Source organism: Spermophilus citellus, assembly GCF_964194105.1.
Source record: "Spermophilus citellus genome assembly, chromosome: 5".
In the NCBI taxonomy this organism is placed as follows: domain Eukaryota; kingdom Metazoa; phylum Chordata; class Mammalia; order Rodentia; family Sciuridae; genus Spermophilus; species Spermophilus citellus.
The window spans coordinates 22,672,898-22,692,896 of record NC_138186.1 but is presented as its reverse complement, the minus strand read 5'-3'; the positions used below and the strand labels follow the sequence as shown (position 1 = coordinate 22,692,896).

Sequence of the window (19,999 nt, the reverse complement as noted above, 5' to 3'; positions counted from 1 at the left end):
ACCGAGGAGCCTGTTTGGGTGCCTCAGTGGCCTCTTCCCTCGGTTAAATTGGCAGCAGCCCATGCTCTAGTTAAAGAGCAACTTGACTTGGGTCATATCCAACCCTCTACTTCTCCATGGAATACTCCCATATTTGTCATTAAGAAAAAATCAGGGAAGTGGCGCCTACTGCATGATCTACGAGCAGTTAATGCTCAAATGCAACTTATGGGGCCCATTCAAAGAGGGCTGCCTCTGCTCTCCTCTGTTCCTCAAGGCTGGCACATTATTGTTATTGACATTAAAGACTGTTTCTTTTCTATTCCTTTGCATCCTAAAGACTCACAGCGTTTTGCCTTCACCCTTCCCTCGTGTAACCACGAGGAGCCAGATCAAAGGTACGAGTGGGTAGTGTTGCCGCAGGGAATGGCTAATAGTCCCACGATGTGTCAGATGTATGTGGGGAAGACACTCGCACCTCTCAGGCACAAGTATTCCTCCATCAAGATCATTCATTATATGGATGATGTATTATTGGCTGCTAAATCAGAGCAGACAGTTCATGAGGCCTATGAAGACCTAGTGAAGTTGTTAGCTCAATTTGGACTGCACATCGCACCTGAAAAGGTTCAAACAGGGGACTCTATTAAATATTTGGGAGCAACAATTGGGTGTGACAAATTACGACCACAAAAAATCACCATACGAACTCAGGATCTCCAAACTCTACATGATTTTCAGAAACTGCTGGGAGATATTAATTGGATACGAGGATATTTACATATTTCTAATGTTATGCTACAGCCTTTGTACGCTACCCTTAGGGGTGATCCAGATCTTACCTCCCCTCGTAGCCTCACCAAAGAGGCTAGAGCGGCCCTTATGTCAGTAGAAGAAGCTATACAACATGCAACTTTATACAGGCTCCAGAGTGATAAACCTTTCCAGCTATGTGTGCTTGCCACTATGCGGCAACCTACTGGAGTACTATGGCAAGAGGGACCTTTGCTATGGATACACCCACATGTATCCCCAGGAAAATCCTTAGAATATTATCCTGATGCTGTTGCAGCATTAGCACTTAAAGGGATTCAACAAAGCATTCAATTTTTCGGACAATCACCTTCTTCTCTTATTATACCCTATACTAAAGCTCAACTTAGTGTTTTGTGTGCTACTCTAGATAACTGGGCTATTTTATGTTGCTCGTTTCAAGGGGACATTGATAATCATTACCCTTCTCATCCGTTACTCCATTTTGTTAAAGAACATCCTATCATTTTCCCCAAAGTAACTTCATCCAGTCCGATTCCGGGGGCTGTTAACATTTTTACTGATGGTTCCAAGTCTGGAATGGGAGCTTATGTAATTAATGATTCTCCCCCTGTTCAGCATCAATTTGCTCCTGGAAATCCACAGTGGGTAGAACTGCAAATTGTTATTGAGGTTTTTAAGCAGTGTTCTTTTCCCTTTAATCTCATTTTGGATTCCATCTATGTAGTACAAGCACTAAAAATCTTGGAGGTTGTGGGAGCTATTAGTGATGCCCGTAATGTATCTGCTTACTTTAATCAGCTTCAACAGCTTATCTGTAGCCGCACTGCTCCTTTTTATCCACTGCATATTCGGGCTCATACCTCTCTCCCTGGTCCGTTATCGCAGGGTAATGCCTGTGCAGACTTAGCCACTAGAGGTCAGTTGATCTGTTTGGCTTCCTCCTTAGAGGAGGCTAAATTATTTCACCAAAATTTCCATGTTAACGCTTTAACACTGCGCAGGCGTTTTTCCATTTCGAGAGCAGATGCTCGGCAGATAGTATTGCACTGTCCCCATTGTGTCACGTTTCTTCATCCCCCTACTTATGGAGTGAACCCACGGGGATTGAAACCATTGGTTGTCTGGCAAATGGATGTGACACACATACCTGACTTTGGTAACCTCAAGTATGTCCATGTTTCTGTTGACACGTTCTCCGGAATTATTCATGCTTCTGCTTTATCAGGAGAAAAGGCACGTAATGTCATTACTCATTGCCTGGAGGCCTGGGCGGCGTGGGGTGCGCCCACGTCCCTTAAGACTGATAATGGACCTGCTTATACTGGCAGACAATTTACGTCCTTTTGTTCTACTATGGGAGTACAACTTACTCATGGTTTGCCTTACAATCCTCAAGGGCAAGGCATTGTTGAACGTGCTCATCGCACCTTAAAGGAAACTTTACAAAAACAAAAAGGGGGAATAGGAGTTGAACATACTCCTAAAGAACGCCTGTCCTTAGCTCTCTTTACCATTAATTTTTTGAATTTGGATATTCATGGTCGCTCTGCGGCCGATAGACATGTGTCCCCTCAGCCCTCTGTGATTGGCTATGTTAAGTGGAAAGATGTTCTTACGGGCCAATGGAACGGCCCTGACCCCGTGCTGACATGGGCACGAGGATCTGTATGTGTTTTTCCTCAGGATCGCACGGAACCATTGTGGGTCCCTGAACGACTGACAAGAAGAGTCTTGGCGCCAGCTACTCAGCAACAAGAATTACCACGGCAATCCCGCGATGAGGATCTTCATTCTGCTGAGTGCTCTGGCTCTGGTGCTGATGCCGATGACGCAGACGACACCAATGCAGTGGTGGGCAGTGGCACGGGCTTGGCCAATGCCGATGCCGGTTCATGGTAATTCTAGTGTCCTTCCCACTCTTTTTTCTACCTCATGTGAGATGTCTGCTCCCTGTGCCTCTCCTAGAGGGGACGTGGAAAGCATTTTCAATCAGTCTCAAGTTAATCTCACAGGAGTTTTTTGTTTTAGCCTTGGGAACGCTCATTGTATCAGTCTTAAGACCAAGAATTTGACTAACTGGGAGGATCCATTGCGGTCCAGTCAGGTCTCAGGGAGCATTCTCAGTGCTGTATTGAGCCAAGTAGTCTCGGGGGAACAATCTGGCTCAGGAACCCCTGCAAGTAGCTCTGCTTTAAACATAACTACCTTGGCTATTATCTCTGAGGTACTAATCCCAGTGCCTCCTTCTTCTAATAATCTTTATAATGCCACTCATTTTAAGGCCTCTCCTTACTGTACCCCTAATCTCGGTTTCCCCCCAACATTCACGCCTTGTCAGGATCATTCTTGGGAGAAACGTCAAGTTGCTAAAGGTTTCTCCTTTTCCCCCTCTCTTAAGAGGCATGTTTACAACTTTAACAACAGTGCCAACTCCTCTACAGGAGCGGGTTGGTCCTGGTTTCAATGGCTGATTTCCAACAACAAGGGGGCTTCAGCTGATATTTCTGCATTGGCTCGATTGCTGGGGGCCAAAAGTTGGCTGGCTAATGTTTCTGGCACTGTTTACGAGAGTGAGCGAGGTAATAGACTCACATCTGTTTCGTTCAACTCTCTGTTAGATAATGCCACATTGCCCCCTGCAGCGGTTTGTGTTCAATCCCCGTTCTTACTCCTTTTGGCTAATGACACCTCGTCAGAGATGCTGGATTGTTCTAATGTTACCTGTCTCTTAGCTGAATGTTGGGATGGTTCCTCGACTGTGGCAGTGGTTATGAAAATTCCAACTTTTGTCCCAATCCCAGTCACTGCGGACCCTGACAAATTCCCCATTGTTGAGCTACTTAGAGTCCGCAGGGATTTTGGAATCACGGCTGCTATAGTGACAGCCGTGGCGGTATCTGCTGCTGCAGCGGTCGCGGCCGGAGTGGCCATGGCCAATCAAGTGCAGACTGCTGCCACTGTTAATCAAGTTGTTCAACAAACTTCCACCATACTTGAATCCCAAAATACAATTAATCAACATATTTTGTCAGGGATTTTAGCTGCCAACCAAAGAATAGATTTACTCCAAGCTCAGGTAGAAGAATTGGCTGACCTAGTGCTTTTGGGCTGTGTTGACCAACGTGCACATTTATGTATAACCTCTGTCAGATTTAATGATTCCAGGAATGCTTCCCGTATCATTGGCGAATACTTGGCCGGAAATTGGTCCATGGCAGCGGAAGACCTGATCCAGTCTCAACTAACCCAGATAGCTGTCTTGAATAGTACCCATGTCGATCCCATAACTTTGGGTCAATTCACCGATTGGATATCTTCTGCCTTTTCCTTTTTTAAAGAGTGGGTGGGGGTAGACATTTTTGATGCAATGTTTTGTTTCGGTATGGTTCTCTGCTTGTGGTTTCTCTGTCGCCTCAAGGCCCGCAATGCTCATGATAAGGCTATGATCATACAAGCTCTTGCAGCTTTAGAAAATGACAACTCACCTCAAGTTTGGCTTGCGCAAATTAAACAGTAAATCTTTGACATGGTCGTTGCACCCCAAGTTTTACGGACATTGCACTGGGAACGACATGTCTCTTCTTGCTATTCTCTTAGTGTTGGAAAGCCCTTGCACTCTGCCGGCTTTACTGCCATTGCACACAGATGGGTTTCCACACTAGTGCTTTTCTATCGCTTTAGGACCCGTGCCTTTCTTTTAGGGTGTTACCAACTTGTTTGTCGTTGTATTTCTAAACAGCCACAGTTCAGCCTCGGCTGTCCCCCTTCGTCCACCATCGTCACGATACAGGATGCGAGGCAAGGCACTGCACTTGAGTGATCCTTGGAGTGGACCTCAAGGAGAGCACGTCCTATTGCATGCGGGTTAGACGCGTCCACGCCCCGTCCCACGGAAAAAGCGTCGGCTGATATGGTCTCAGATCTGGGGAAGGCGCCTCCTTGGGGCTGAGCCATACTATGCAGCCCTTTCTGCACAGTGGGATAGGACCTCTACTCTCGCCTGTATTGTTTTTAGAAAACAAAAGGGGGAACTGTGGTGAGCCGCTTCGGCGGACTGTGGTCGCCATTACAAGATGGCGCTGGCCTCGTTGTGGTCTGTGACAAACAACTCCTTATTTGGGAGAGTTGGTGCATGGTTCTTTAACACCCTATGAGAAAGCTCCACGTGGCAGCTTTGCATTGGGCCTTGGGATACTTTATTAAGGCTGGGAGGGGCTTCCGGGAAAAGTAGAAGAAAGTTCGAGGATCCGAATAAACGGCTGAAAGAAGATTCCTGGTGTTGCGTCTTCCTTGCGGGCAAGGGGGTCGCGACAACGCAGCACTAAAAAATGACAAAATCATGGAATTTGCAGGGAAATGGATGGCACTAGAGCAGATTATGCTAAGTGAAGCTAGCCAATCCCTAAAAAACAAGTGCCAAATGTCTTCTTTGATATAATGAGAGCAACTAAGAACAGAGCAGGGAGGAAGAGCAGGAAGAAAAGATTAACATTAAATAGAGACATGAGGTGGGAGGGAAAGTGCCGGGTTTCTGTTCTCGCGACTAAAAGGCTCAGGGGTCACTCTAGTTAAACTGGGCTAACTGGGCTGCATGAAATAACCACACAAGAGACACAAATACCTTTTTCTTTGGGGTTGCTGTGACGGCTCCTCTGACCTTAAGGGTCTGCAGAAAGAAAGAGAGCGAGAGCACGTGCTGACCCCTTTTATTGAGGAGAAACTATTCAAATGAGGCAAGGGGTCAGGTTTCAGGGGGCTGAGTCTGTCTTCATGATGTCCACTGTCAGCAGGTTGACTGACACCTGGGTAGGCCACACCCAAGGGCACAGGAAGAGAAGGGGACACACACAAGGCGCTTCCATGGAAGATTCTATCCTAAACAGGGCAAGGGGTTATATTACAAAGGAACACATGAGCATAGCTTCACCCATGGGGTGTAGCAAGACACACCCATTTCTGTGACTGAGTGCCTCAGCACCCAGCTGGGGAGTGTAACTCAGTCACCCGTAATGTTGGCCTCCCACAGGAAAGGGAGAGAAAAGGAAAATTGCATGGAAATGGAAGGAGACCCTCATTGTTGCACAAAATTACATATAAGAGGTTGTTAGGGGAATGGGAAAATAAACAAGGAGAGAAATGAATTACAGTAGATGGGGTAGAGAGAGAAGATGGGAGGGGAGGGGAGGGGGGATAGTTGAGGATAGGAAAGGTAGCAGAATACAACAGTCACTAATATGGCAGTATGTAAAAATGTGGATGTGTAACCGATGTGATTCTGCAATCTGTATTTGGGGTAAAAATGGGAGTTTATAACCCACTTGAATCTAATGTATGAAATATGATATGTCAAGAGCTTTGCAATGTTTTGATCAACCAATAAAAAAAAATAAAAGATAAAAAAAAGAAAGAAAGAAAGAAAAAAGAAAGAAAGAATCCTTGGGGACCATGAGATATGTGAATAAAAAACTTGTTTCTTACAAAAAAAAAATAAATAAAAATAAATAAAATCAAACTGAAAAATGAGCTGTTTGCCAACAACCTTTATCTGTGGTTTGGATATGAAATGTCCCGCAAAGGCCCAGGTGTCTAAGTTTTGCTCCCCATCCTTGCAAAATTGGAGTTTTGACAAGTGATAGAAACTTTTCTTTCCTTTCCTTTTCTTTATATTATTTTATTTTTATCTAATGTGTCTCCATGTTCTCCAGGTTGGCCTTGAACTTCTAGATATAAGTGATTATCATGCCTCAGCCTCCAAAGAGCTAGGACTATGGGCTCATGCCACCACACCTAGCTTCAGGTGGTAGAACATTTAAGAGCTGAGGCCTGGTGGGAGGAAGTTAGGTCCTGGGGTCATGCCCTCCAAGGAGATAGTGGAAATCCACTCCCTTTCTTGCTATTTCCCACTATCATGAAGTTAATCACTTTTCTTCTCCATGTATTCCAGCAAAGTACCTAGTGAGAGTCAGAGTATGGCCTGCTCCCCCCAGGCCCTCTGCGGTCCTCTGCCTCTACTTCCTCAGGCCTGCACTGGCTGGCTCATGGCTTGAAGGACCCTCAAGCCTCCCCCATCTGGATGACCTGATGGTGGTGAAGACCTATGGGACCTAGCACCCTGGACTGCCAGTCTACTGCCTCAATCCTGCCCTTCCCAACCTAAGCCACTGCTGAGAGCTTGGAGCCTCTGAATGGTGTCAAGTGTGGTGTGGTTTGGCATGGCATGCTGTGGTGTTGCATGATGTGGTGTTGTGTGACATGTTACATACTGGAAAAATATTTTATCCCTGGGAAAATTTAGAACTTACCCAGAGATAAGGAAGTAACCAGAACTCATGTAGTAAAAATTTGGTATTAAAAACTCAATAGTAAAATAAATCCTAACCCAACTTAAAACTAGGAAAAAACATTTTAATGGGCATTTCTTTGAGAAAGATATATAATAGACCAATAAGCACATGAAAAGAAGCACAACATCATAACATATCAATGGAATACAATTCAAATCTGCAGTGAAATATCTCACCATGCGCACTAGCAACAATCAGACAATAGACATAGAGAAACTAAAACTCTCATTGCTAGTGGGAATTTAAATTCATGCAGTAACTTTGCAAATTAGTTTGGTAGTTCTACATAAAATTAAATGCAGAATTATCCTATCAACAAGAAATTTCACAGTTAGGTCTCTATTCAAGGTAGATTCAAGAAAATACGTCTACACAAAAATTGTTCACAAATGTTCATAGCAGCATTGTTCTTAACAGACAGATGATGGAACCAAGCCAACTAAATGCCTACTAATTGATGAAATTTAAAAATGAACATATATACACCCAATATTATTATGAGTATTTTTCCAACACAAAAAGTGATAAATGCCCATACCTTGAACTAAGAAGAATGATTCTTGAAAACATCAGGTTAGTAAAAGAAGGCAATAACAAAATACCTCATATTGTATGATTCCTTATGTGAAATGCTCTCAATAGGCAAATACATAGAGAAAAAAAATGGATTAGTGGTTGCCAGAGATTGGGGGAGAGGGAGGTGGGACTGGAGAATAATTATAAATGAGTATCCCATTTGTTTTTGAAGTGATGTAAATGTTCTGGACTCAGACATTGGAGACAGTTGTACAGCTCTGTGAACAACCTGAATTGTAGGATTTAAAGGGGTGATTATTGTTAAACCCTAATTTTGAGATTGAGAGATCTCTGAAATACATGGGTTTATCAAGCTGTGCACATTGCTAGCCTGGTCCGAGGGCAAATTCCCTGTCACTAGCAGCATTACCAGGTAGCAGCTGGAAAAATGTCCACTGGATCTAAAGATATTTTGTCATAAAAATCCAGGGATCAGGAGGTGCAGATTACTTTCATTAAATCTACAATGAATAGTGAGAAGAGAGATATGACCTGGGATAGGAAGAGAGTCAGTAGAGACATGTTTCTATAGCCTCTTGGTTGGTTGAGTCGATAAGCAGAATAAAATTTTGTCTCAATGGCTGATCTTAAAATATATCAAAAAATATGCTTCAGTTATTTTTTTCTTTGTTGTGTTAGCTTGAAACTATCAGTTATACTCTTTTCTTTCCTTCATTCTGCTGAAAACTGAATTTAGAATGTCTCAGATTCCTTCTTTTTCCAATATTATGGTATACATATTCATCTTTTAACAAGCATTATTTATCTGTTCATCTTCATGTTTATTCATTGATTTATTTTGTATACAGAGATTAAAGCCAGGGATACCTAACCACTGAACCTCATCCCCAGATACTTTTATTTTTGATTGAGACGGGGTCTTGCTAATTTGCTTAGGCTGGGTTTGAACTCTGGATCCTCCTACCTCTGCCTCCCTAGCCGATGGGATTACAAGCATGTGCCAAAGAAAAAAGGTGCTATTAAAAAAATGGTATGGCACATAGGGTACAAAGTTTATGGAAGCCCTCATTCTTGGAGTAATGTAAATGGAGGATTGGCACCTAAGAAAATGGCCTGTTAAATATTTTTCCTCACCATAATTCAGGCACTCAGGAGAGAAAACTAATTTTCATTAATTTGAAAACAGACAGGTATCTGCTGATGGACAAACTTCTAGGAAATTCTCCCTGCTTCAGAGGAAGAGATATTTGGTCTGTTCTCTTTCTTGGGCAACATGTCAACATGAAGTACTTCCAATTGCTTGAAGCTGGTACAAAGAGGGATGGGAAAGAGTGTGGAGCTTGGATGACATGAACTACTAAACCAATGTGCTCCAGGTGGTCCCTGCCTCAGAACCTGCTGATGGACACACTTGAGGTCCGAGCCATTTTGATTCAGTCTGTTTCTGTCACATTGCCAATGAGGAGTAGGACTGCTTATATACCAGTTCCACAGCCTAAGCACCAAAAGTTGGAAAATAGATCAGCTGCTCAGATTTAGGAGAAATGTGTTCTCTATGAGGTTGCTGCACTGGTAATAATGAGTGGTGTAGAAACTGGAAAACAAAGTTTTTATTTTTATTTTTCTGGTGCTGGGGATTAAGCCAGGGTCTTGTGCATAAGAGGCAAGCACATTACAGCTAAGTTATATACATACACAGCCCTTGGAAACAACATTTTTAAAAAATTGTTTTTAGATAATTATGAGCTCATAGTAATTATGCAAAAAAATTGTTTAATTGTAGCAATTTCATACATGAATGTAAAGTACTTTAACTGAATCCACCCTACCTGTAACACACTCTCCCTCACCCCTTGTAATTTCCCTCACCCTTATCTTCCCTATTAGTCCATCTTCTACTTTCATGTCATTTTATATTATTCTCTAGATTCTACATATGAAAGAAAACATGAGATACTTGTTTTGTTTAATATGATGTTTTACAGTTGCATTCGTTTTCCTACAAATTATATTTACTTCCTTTTTATGGCTAAATTAAACTCTACTGTATATATATACTTACGACATTTTTTTTTTATGAAGTTATCTGTTAATGAGCACCTAGGCTGATTCCATAACTTGGCTTTTGTGAACTCTGCTGGGACAAACATGGGTATGCAGCTGTCTCTGTACTATGCTGACTTTGATTCCTTCACATGTACACAGAGGAGACTGGTATAACTGGATCATGAGGTCGGTAGCACTACCTTTAGTTCCTGAAGAAACTCCTTACCATTTTCCATAGTGATGAGGCTAATTTATGTTCCCACTAACAGGATATAAGGGAAAGGGACACATTCCATTTAGCTGAATCTCTCATTTGTGTCAGGCAGGAGCCTCAGAATACAGACCTATACGACTTTCCTCCCCTAAAATCTCAGCCTGTCATTCTGTCTTTGCTTTCTGGAAGTAAGGAGGCCCAAAGTTGTAGATTTTGTGTCCTTCCCCAGTTCCCACTGTGTTATTCCCATGGGACTTTGCAGCCTGCCTTTGGCTGTCAGTTTAGAGTGCTTTCACTTTCAGAATCCTCTAGAAAACATGCTGTGTGCAACTCCACCTCAATGTCTCCCTTGGTGTTCCAGTGCAAACCAGTGTGTGACAGAGGCCAGGCTAGGGGAGCAAGAGCAAGAGGATTAGTGACCTGACCCAGGTCACACTGGATTTCTTCCCTGGGGCACTGAATGCTGATTGGAAGGTAGGAATTCCCAGATCTAATCAGGCCTGGTAAAAGGTCTCTGGGAGTGCAGAAGCCCCAGAGTGGACCTGAGAGAGGCACAGCTGTAGATCCTGGTCCTGTGATTCAGAAGTCAGCACAAGGCTAGCAGCACTGAGACCTGAGGGAGAGACTGTGTGGAAGGTGGCAGGTGAGGACTTCTCTGTGCAGGGGCTGAAGTGACAGTGGATCAAGGCAAGTTTTAGAAACCCCAGGCCACCACTGGGAGAAGGGATGCCAGAGACTGAGATGAGAAAAGACAAGTCAATGTAATTGCTGTGTTTAGAGAAACAGCTACTTGGGAGATCATGGGGGTCAATGGTGCAGGAGGACCTTGCTTAGGGCAAGTCCCAGAGAAGGGCAGCATGATTTCATGAAAACAAAGATGCTGCACAGCCTCCTGGCTTTTCTGCTTGCCTCTTGCCTGCCCATGGCCCTGACCCTCACCATGTTGGGTGTTCATGCTCCAACACCACTCCAACCTACTTGCCTTATTTTCTCATGTCTCCTCTCTCCTCAGGGAGTCACAGAGTAACTTCTGCCTTACTTTTTACTGTGCTTTTAAAATCTCCAGTATCCAGTTCAAAACCAGTGCACCCTTTATTTATCTGAGATTTTCCCCTAATTGATGGAAATCTTGCTGTTTCCTGAGCATACTTGCAGGTGCTTAGAATCAGGATGCCAGGTACCTTTCCTGCAGACAGTGGCCAGTCTTGTGGGTCCAACAATAAATGAGACAAGGAATTACAATTAGCAGTGATGAGTCAGGGTGGGTAGGAGGGAGCTCTAGACTAAGACATCAGAGGCCTCCTGGTGCTGAGCCTAGAAGCGAGCAATGAGTGATTGGAGCATGGTGACAGGGATGGAGTAGGAAGCCTTTTAAGTTGGATATCAGTGTTTGCCAAAGCTCAGAGGTGATTGGGGGGGATCAGGGTGGGTAGAAGTGGATGCTGTGACAGAGGAGGACTGCAGCAAGGGATGGGGCCAGGCAGGTGGGATGCCATTTACAAAACACATTTTGAGCTTATCCCTAGGGTCACTGGAGATTTAAGGGAGAGCTCATAGGATCAAGATAGCACTTCCCTTTCAGTATTCTGTGTGTCTATCTATCTGGGGTCCTAATTGGGGGAGCCCATGTTCTGAGGCTCCCCAGCCCACTTGATTTGCATTTTAGTGAGCAGGGGCAGATGGTACTGGGGATCTCTGGGTCAGGGAGCTCAGAGGCTCTGGAGAGGAGCCAGGTGGTTCAGACTATGCATAGGATCACAGGGGCTGGAGAAGTGGGGTGGGGTAGAATGATTTGGGAGGGGGCTAAATGCTTGCTTGGACATAGGATTGGGGGATCTTTGAGAAATGGGAAGGAGTCAGGGAGGTTTCCCAAGGTCTAGGGCTAGCCACCCGTGAGGGAGGGTCTCATGCATAGAGCTTCCCCATGGTGTTTACACTCCACTGTCTCTGGCTTCAAGCAGCACCTCCTTGCTCTGGCTTTGACTACTCACTCTTCTTTCTTTGACCTGTCAACTTCTGTTCTCCTATGCATGCTTTTCTGCTCTTCCTTTCCTAGACAGTTTGATGTTCTACAGACACCAGCCCCTTCCTCACATGTCTAATCCACTCCCATGGTTTTCACTGGTACTCAGAAATTTTCTGAATTCACAAGAAAAATGAAAGCCAAACAGACCACACACAGTGTCCTCAGCCCCATTTCATTGTGTTTCTCTGTCTTCTTTGTCCCCAGACTCTGCATCATGGATTCTCTTTCAAAAGCAAATGGTACCTTTGCCATCCAGGTTTTGAAGATGCTGTGTCAAGACAGACCTTCACAAAATGTGTTTTTTTCTCCCCTGAGCATCTCCTCTGCCTTGGGCATGGTCCTCCTGGGGGCAAATGGGAACACCAAAGGCCAGATGGCTCAGGTAAGCCTGCCTGTCACCCAGGAGGAGAGACTGGTCTGCAAGGGTTGTCCTTTATCACCTCCTTGAGTTTTTCCATAACTGTTGAGGAAGGAGGGGTGAGCCTGGACCATTTCAGGGAGGGGATACAGAATGAAGAGAGGTGAGGAGTTTCCTCCAGTGAGATGTTGTGGTGGTTGCTTGCAGGGGGTCACTGTGTAATCCCTTTTTCATTTATAACTTTACTTGAGTTCATCAAGAAGTTCCTTAAAATTGTGGCCTTGGAACAGTTGTTCACTTATGGGAATCAGTCCTTTGCTCCTCCCCCAGCTGAGGGATGTTTGGGAAGTGATGGTAAACTGGTCCTACAGTACTGCAAGTCTCAGGCCTGGGCATGAGCCACAGAGGAAAAACAACTTGCTACTCAAAATTGTGTTTCACAGAGGAAATGACTCAAAGAACTTCTATTGCTTCTTGTGACAAGAGACTTAAGAGATATGAGCTACTCAGCATGTGTCCACTGTGACTCATGTTTATGCATAAGAAAACATCTGTAGAGTGAATAGAGTAACAAAAATATGATTGTGTTAATACAGAAATATTTACAAAAGATTGTTGTTACATTATGCCTGTTGCTCCTGCCTGTTACTACTGTTGTTTCAGATCTGCCTCCAAGGTTGAAAAGACTGAAACTACATAAACCTTCATTACCAATTTCCAAAATGATTCAAATTGGTTACTTGTAGAATTGTCATTCTGCCAATTTCTTTCCTGGTAAAAATTAATTTACTAAAAGGTTTTTATTTTGGGTTTTAAATTATTCAGGAAACTTCAGTTTGTGTAGGATATAAGATGTTTATATATTTTCTGTCGAATTTAATTGTCAAACCAAGTCATATTGACCTCTTAGCTGAATACCTCATATAGTCCATTAGAGGGCAGTCCAGCTGATACAACAGGTTTGTCAATTTGGTTGTACATCTTTGCTAGGCGACAGGACTTTTCTTCATATTTTCTGGCTAATATCTAACAAACAAAGCATGTATGTTGACCAACTGGATGACTGAGAAAATAAATGTCATTTAAATTTAATTATGTTGGGAAATGGAAGTAATTTTACAAATTCTAGAAAAATTAGTTTTATAGCTTTTTTCAGTACCAACATTTAAGATTGCGTCCCAAAGTTGTGCTGCACTGTCACTTATTTATACAATGTCAAAAGCTAGTGCTGAGTAAATCTAAAGAAAAAAATAGACAATATGTTAGTTATTTGATTGCTACATAAAAGAGTTATTTCTTAAGAAACTGTTTTTAATAAATAGTAGGTTAATTTTCATATTGTTGGTATTTTATTTGTAGTGTTATTGATTTTTAGTTTCCTACATTGAGGTCATTAAATATAAACTGTGGGATTTCTTTATTTCAGAGTCAAATGAAACTCTTCTTCTGATGCAATATGACACCTTTATTGAAATATAAAGTATCATATAGTATACATATATTATCTCTCTCTAGGATACTGTTTAAGAACTAATTTATTCTTATTAATGGTATTACTCATTTTATACTATCATGATGATTGCATTCCTGTCCAAATTTTTTTTTGATTTTTACTTTTTAGAACTGCATCTTTTTTGTAAATAAATAGATGCAAGTTATTTCAGTATTTTGAACTACATCATTTTGTACATAAATAAAGGCAAGTTATTCTCTATTTCTGACAACTTTATGGTGTCTGTGGGATGCAGGAATTAATAGTCCCTTTTCTGAACTTCTCATGCCCCTTTCATTTTGTTTTATTGCTCATCTATAAATTATGTAGAGAGCTTACTGCAGGTGCAAGAGCCATGGCTTTTACTCAGCAGTTTCCTGGCCCCTCTCTCCACCTATCCCACCAGTGCCACTTCTCAATTAGAATCAACTTCCTCTCAAAGGATAAATTCATGCAGTATTTGAGAAGAATTGCTTGAAAATTCTTGTGGAGATCAAGATCAAAACTGAGAGGGTTTTCTTGCTTTCCTTCACAGGCAATGTCTTTAAACACAGAGGAAGACATCCATAAGGGCTTCCAGATGCTTCTCACCCAAGTGAACAAGCCTGGCTCAAAGTACTTGCTTACAACAGCCAACAGGCTCTTTGGAGAGAAGACTTGTGATTTCCTCTCAGTAAGTTGAGTCAGCAGAACAATAAAAGTTGTATTTGAAATACCTGGTGATATACAACCCAGAAGAGAGACCCTAGAGACCAGGCAGGATGGTACACTTGGGAGGCTTAGATGGGAGAATGGAGAGTTAGTGGCCGTCTTGGGCAACCTAGTGACACCCTCATCTTGAAAACAAAATGAAAAACTGTCTTGGTACAGCATTTGCCTACTATGCTCAAGGTCCTGAGCTCAATCCCCAGTACTGCAAAAACTTGCAAAAAAAGAACAATATTCTTGAGAACTTGAGAAACTCAGAATAAACTATTTTTTAATAAGGAATCCAATTATACACTCATAACTTGTATTATTTCAATTTTGGCAATATCTAAAATTTCATTTATTTTCTCTAGTTTTTCCAAGCTCAGAAAATATCTCCTTACAAATGAAAAGGTTTCATAATCAAGTAGCTTAATTTTTGATCATGATTTTAATTTTTAGAATAGCCTAAAGCTAGCATTCATAATGCTTTGAAGCTCACTGTCATTTTATTGAGCAACCTGACCATTTGAACTATTTCTCTCCAAAGACATTTAAGGCGTCCTGTCTTCAGTTTTACCATGCGGAGCTGGAGCTGCTGTCCTTTGCTGAAGCTACAGAGGAGTCCAGGGAGCATATAAATACTTGGGTCTCTAAAGAAACAAAAGGTCAGAATTATAAGTTATTTCCCTCTCCTCCCACCCCACCTCTGTTCTCCTCTCCTCTCTCCTCTACCTCTCCTCCTCACTGCTAATGTCACTGGTGTTGCAGAAACATTAGAGCAAGGTTGCCTGGCTGAGCCTCTTGGTGCCTGTGAACCTAGTGGCTCACAGAAGATCTGATCAGTGCTCAGGTTTTCAAAACCAGACAATTAATGCTGTCTGTTTTCCCAGGGCCAGAGTGGCTGATGCAAGTGTCAATAGAAACTTGTGATTCAGATTTCCCATATAATACTTTACATGTCACTGGCCTGTATTGTTCACAGAGCAGGTGACTCTCATCTATGAGAACAGATCAATGGCCAGATCTTCCCAAGTCATGACCTTGGCCCTGCTCTTCCTGGGATCAGTTTGGACTTCATTCCTCCCACTTTTAAGGTGAATTCTCCTACTTCTTCTTTCCTATCTCTCACTTAAGCACACTTCATCAGATTTGAGAAGCCTAGACTTGATTAGTCAACTACAGAATCACTTTCAGGGCTGATCCATTCCACAGATTGAAAACACCCTGCTTGTGAGGTTAAAACATACTAATTTCTTTTTAGGGTGTGACAGGTTCTAACCTTTGTCCTCTAGATCAATAATGCTTTGATGTTTGAACCATCCAGGCACTTATACACCACTAGGAATGTCTCTATTTCTGCTAACAAATGAGTTAGTAAAAACTAGAGGTAGTACTTTCCACTATTTCTTCTCGGAATCTTTTCTTCTTGTGCCCTCTAGAGGCAGCAAATTAGCAGGAATGCTCTTAGTTCCTTGGAACTATACCACTTGATATACAGGGAAAAAAAGGACATACCTTCACCTACGCAAATCATTACCTGTTCCAGGGATTCCAGGTGCCAGGAGGGTGATATCATATTATCTCTTCTGTAGTTTCCAGAAACTCCTCCCATGTCCCTACTTTGGAGCTATTCAATTCTGTGTGCCTCAGGAATATTGCAGGTAGCTGTACAATGTTAGAACTGGGCCTGACCACAGAGCCTTAGACCTGACGCTGCTCTTACCCACACACAACAGGTAATGTCAGCTCCTACCCAGCCCCTCTCTTCTTTGCTGCTTGTCTTCTTCTCCATCCTGGTGTCATGTTTCTGCTTTGTCCCAATCTGCTTTCCTCCAGTGACATAGAAATCTTTCAATATCTTCAACTTGGTGGCTCTTCCAGTGCCTGTTGTCATGAATACCACTCATAGCTGGGATTTTTGACTTTTATACGTATCATCCAAACTCAGCACATTTGAAAGCAGAATGTTTGGATCTCCGAGACATCGTGTCATGCTTATTCACTAAAGATTCAAAAAAAGTAACTGACAGAGTTTGTGCTTTTCTTAAAAGGTAAAATTCCAGAGTTGCTACCAATGGGCTCGATTGATGAGCAGGTCAGGCTGCTTCTTGTCAATGCCATCTACTTCCAAGGAACGTGGGACAAGCCATTTGACAAATCAAGCACGGAAGAAATGCCTTTCAAAGTAAACCAGGTAGAGAGAGACTTCAAAAATTATGCTAGTCTGATGAAGAAATTGCATAGAAAATTTAACTTTGTAAAGGCATAAATGGTTAATAATAATTTCAAACTTATTATCTCTCTTAATGAATTTTAATCTCAGTGGAAAACTGATTTGAATAAATAATACGTGGTATCTATTATGATTTCTAGCCTATTACGACTCTAACTGCCTCTGAAGAATTATCCTACATGTATTGGTTTAACCTTATTCTGGACACAAATATCTTCCTATAGACAATAGTTGCTATTATATATATTAGACATGAGACAGAGTACAAAGAGGGAATATGAAAGCACATGTCTTGAATCAGGATTTTTGTTTTGTTTTTACAATTTTGTGCAATGAGGGATCAACCTCAGAGCTTCTGCATGTTAAGCAAGTGGTGTACCATGAAGCTACACCCCAGATTTTCCATCTATTATTCTTTAAATTAAAATAATCTCATATTTAGTTACGGGAGTTGTGACTTAGTGGTACAGTACTTGCCTATCATGTGCAATGCTCTGGGTTTGATCTTCAGCACCACATAAAAATAAATAAAATAAAATAACTAGTTATTGTGTCCAACTACAACTAAAATATTTAAAAAATAATCTCACACTTGAATTTTTGTTATTTATAATTTATCATTATTGGTTCAGCATCTGCAGCTTCTTATTATTAAAAATGACTGCAAAGGTCCTGGGCAACTGTGAGCTATAAGTTTAAGTAAAACAGATATTAGAGTACTTTGCTTAATTCTGTAAACCCTAAAGATGCCATGTAATGCAATAAGGAAGCTTGTATGTATTAAGCTCCTCCCCTTATTTATAAGGCATGTTTCAGATAACTATTTATTAATTTCTAGCAGTGCTGGACCACAGAAGAGTTCAGAGTTTTGTTTCTCCTATTAATACTGTTTTAAATGCTGTGCTCATGTGGTCAATCCTCTCAGGAGGAGGAAAGGCCAGTGCAGATGATGTGGAAAGAAGCCAATTTTAACTACGTCTACATCAGTGAGGCCCAGACACGGGTGTTGGAGCTGCCCTATGCTGGCAAGACGCTGAGCATGATCATCCTGCTCCCAGATGAGGACGTGGACCTCAGTGTGGTGAGTTGGGAGGGGCTGCACTCCTTTGAACTCACAATTTCTGTGGGAAGAAGTGGGTACACCCTGTGCCTTTCCTTCACAGTATCTCCAACCCAAGAGCCCAAATGGCCCAGCCCTGTCCTCCTTGCTTCCTTGTGGTATGATCCCTATTGCAAGAGAGTCAACCATCCTCTCAAGGGTGGCAGTGCACTGTGAAGACCTGAATGGTCACTGGGAGCAGAGCAGCTCCCATGGGCTTTCCCTCTGTCCAGGTCCCTAACTGTGAGGATGAGTTTCCACAAACAGTGCCACATTCCACCATAGGCACTTGTCCCTCTCCTGGAGAGGCCCACACTGAGAGCCCTTCCTTTGCCCAGTGTCTTTGGCTTGTCAGCAATGGTTTATTGTATGAAAACTAAACCTCATTCAAAGCAACAACAAAAACAAACAAAAAAAAAACACACAAGAAAATCACCCTTGACTTGGCATAGATGCTTTTCACAAATAAACATGGCTTGCTAGTGGATGGATAAGGAGGGACAGCCACAGTCTTCCTGCAGGGAAATATATATGAGATAGCATGTGGGGTGGTAGAAAAGCCAGATCCCTCACAAGTTTCTGGGCAGCTGAAGGCACTGCCAGTCCTGTGTGGACAGTCAACAAGGAATATTCATGGAAATGTCTGTGTGTCTGTCGATACCCACCATAGTCTGAATATGAACCTGTGATTCTGGTCTTTCAGGTGGAAAATAACCTGACTTTTGAGAAATTCATAGCCTGGACAAAGGCAGCCTCTTTGCAGAATACTGAAGTGGAAGTTCTCCTTCCGAGATTTAAACTGCAGGAGGATTATGACATGGAGTCTGTGCTTCAGCGTTTGGGAATGGCCAATGCCTTTCAACAGGGCCAGGCTGACTTCTCTGCCATGTCAACTGAGACAGACCTGTGTCTGTCCAAGGTTGTGCACAAGAGTGTTGTGGAGGTGAATGAAGAAGGCACTGAGGCTGCGGCAGCCACCAACATAGATATAGTGGGTTACTGTGATTCGTGTTCACCAATGTTCTGTGCTGACCACCCCTTCCTTTTCTTCATCAGGCATCATGAATCCAACACTGTTCTGTTCTGTGGTAGGTTCTCATCTCCCTAAGGGTTGTACTTCCTCTCCATTGAGATTTTCCCTTTTTCCATGTCCCCAGATTTTCACTACAGTTCATAAGGATGGGCCTTTAGGTGAACACCAAGTGGAAAAATGAGGGCAGGGTCCTAAGCCTTCTGAACAACTTGCCAGTGTGATCTGATGATGCACCACACTGAGCTGTCCCCATACTGCCCACTCATTTGTACCATAGAACCAGGGTCATGGCCAATAGACTGTCCTGATTCCCTGTTGTATTATGTGTGCAGTACAGATTGCATAGGATAGCTTGCAAACTTTCCCCAGATGACCCCTAACACATTTCCCACTCATTCCACATGCAATTCCTTCTACTTATCTTGTGCTTTCCTGGTACTTCAAGGAAGGTGTGTCTCAATGGTAGAGCACTTGTCTAGCAAGTTAGGGTTAGACTCTCATCACCACATATAAATTAAAATAAATAAAATAAAGATATTGTGTCCATGTACAACCAAAAAACCAAAAAACTTTAATGAACATTTTGTCTACCTTTGGCATTCACGAATCACCATTGCAATGCATAGCATTGCAATATATTCTAGGAACACAAGGGGACAGAATCATGGTCCTTTGGCACCTGCTCTTTAATATGTATTCCCAATTTATACAGTGTCTATGACAACCAGATTTCACAGTTGAATAGCTTTGAACTACCACATACCCCCATTGCAGCTAGGATACCTTGCCTGGTAGTATTGCATTTCTCAACCTCCAACCCAAACACTTACATGCCATTAGTGCTTAAGGTTCCATTAATGTCATCTTCTCCAGGACATTTTCCCATTCTCCATAATCAGAGGTACATCTTTGAACTTTCACAATAACTGCCCATGATAGATGCACTGCTTATTTATTAATCATTTTTGTTCTTAGTCTTTGGACTAGGCCTTAAAGTCTCCAAGATTTGTGATTATATTCTACATGCTATAGTGTGGTAATAAATAATTTGATCCTATATGACCTCTGTAGTAATTTTTTAGTTGTTAAACATCAATAACTTTGTTGTTCCTTTTAGATATTTTTATCCCAATGACATCCACATTTTCACAGTTCAGAGCCATCTAATACA

The 19,999-nt window shown here is 42.3% G+C and overlaps 2 protein-coding genes across 2 annotated transcripts; both read left to right on the top strand.

Annotated features, from left to right (window-relative positions):
* Positions 1–2,109: 2,109 nt before the first annotated feature.
* On the top strand, positions 2,110–6,864 carry LOC308649287 (uncharacterized protein; the record flags this gene model as incomplete). Its single annotated transcript, XM_081294925.1, has 3 exons — positions 2,110–2,651; positions 3,922–4,136; positions 6,701–6,864. 3 exons carry the CDS (start codon positions 2,110–2,112, stop codon positions 6,862–6,864), a joined length of 921 nt encoding a protein of 306 aa, XP_081151051.1.
* A 5,273-nt stretch (positions 6,865–12,137) lies between these two features.
* LOC308649099 (serpin B9-like) lies at positions 12,138–18,903 on the top strand (the record flags this gene model as incomplete). Its single annotated transcript, XM_081294454.1, has 6 exons — positions 12,138–12,305; positions 14,309–14,446; positions 15,011–15,128; positions 16,515–16,657; positions 17,622–17,777; positions 18,499–18,903. 6 exons carry the CDS (start codon positions 12,138–12,140, stop codon positions 18,901–18,903), a joined length of 1,128 nt encoding a protein of 375 aa, XP_081150580.1.
* Between the last annotated feature and the right edge of the window lie 1,096 nt (positions 18,904–19,999).